Below are 895 nucleotides of genomic sequence, written 5' to 3'. Positions count from 1 at the left end.
GCCACCTCATATCCTCACCTGTGAAAAAAGAAATACCTCAGACTCACCAGACTGCTCATGGTGCCTTGGCTTCCAGGGACATGTGGTTGGAATTCTGCTCTTACTCTCAGCTCCACCACTCTCCTCAGCACCCACCTCAGTCAAAACAGTGGTCTCCGTGCTTGGGACATTAAATCCAAATTCTGAGGCCTTGCTTTGCAGACCTCCCCTTTCTGACCATTTCCCTCTTCCCGACTCCTCTAGTCCCTTCATCAGTTCAGGCTCCCCACAGTGCCCCATCTTCCCTCTCCTTTTCCCAGTCTTTCTCTCCTGCTTTCTCTACCCGCATCACTCCCAGCCATTGCTTAAACCTCTGCAGTCCTTTCAGGTTGGTGGTACACAGCTGGGCACTAAGGTATGTAAATTCCCCACTCTTTCCCCAAGTGTTTGGTGTGTCTAGGCGAAATGGGATTAGGTCTTTGAATGCAGAGCCGTGCCTGTTTTTCCCGAATTAAGGACAACCGGGCGCCCAGTTAGGGCGCCCTTGAGAATCTGCAGGTGGAGAAGGCTCTGTGAGGGGCCAGGAGGGAGGGACGAGGGCGAGTCCGGGGGCCGCGCGTGTCCGCCCAGCTTCCACGGAAGGTGAAGGGCCTCTTTCCTCGGCGAGGCAGGCACCGCTTCCTCAGTTTCCCTCCGCCGCCTCCGAGTGCGCCGGGGCCGGGCCCAGCTGGGGAATCCGAGGCTCTGGGGGAGGGGGTGGCGGGAAATGGTGCCTCGCTCGCCCCAGCGACATCAAACCCTCGTTTGGCGTGCGAGGACAATGGCTGTCTTATTTTCTCCATTCGCCGCGCACAATGCCGGATTCTCTCATTCACCCGCGGTGGTGCGAGCGAGGTAATTAGCCAGCGCCATTCAG

At 57.7% G+C, this 895-nt stretch overlaps 1 protein-coding gene across 1 annotated transcript in view; it reads left to right on the top strand.

The window, feature by feature from the left end:
- The first annotated feature begins 688 nt into the window (after positions 1–688).
- IGDCC3 (immunoglobulin superfamily, DCC subclass, member 3) overlaps positions 689–895 on the top strand; it is a 28,256-nt gene continuing 28,049 nt past the window's right edge. The window contains exon 1 of the mRNA XM_011968165.1: positions 689–873. Coding sequence (XP_011823555.1) covers positions 834–873 — 40 coding nt within the window. The 5' untranslated portion in view covers positions 689–833. The remainder of the gene's footprint in view (positions 874–895) is intronic.

This window comes from Mandrillus leucophaeus, unplaced genomic scaffold (assembly GCF_000951045.1).
Source record: "Mandrillus leucophaeus isolate KB7577 unplaced genomic scaffold, Mleu.le_1.0 Scaffold12, whole genome shotgun sequence".
NCBI lineage: Eukaryota > Metazoa > Chordata > Mammalia > Primates > Cercopithecidae > Mandrillus > Mandrillus leucophaeus.
Note: the sequence above shows the minus strand (reverse complement) of the source record. Positions and strands in the feature narration are given on the sequence as shown.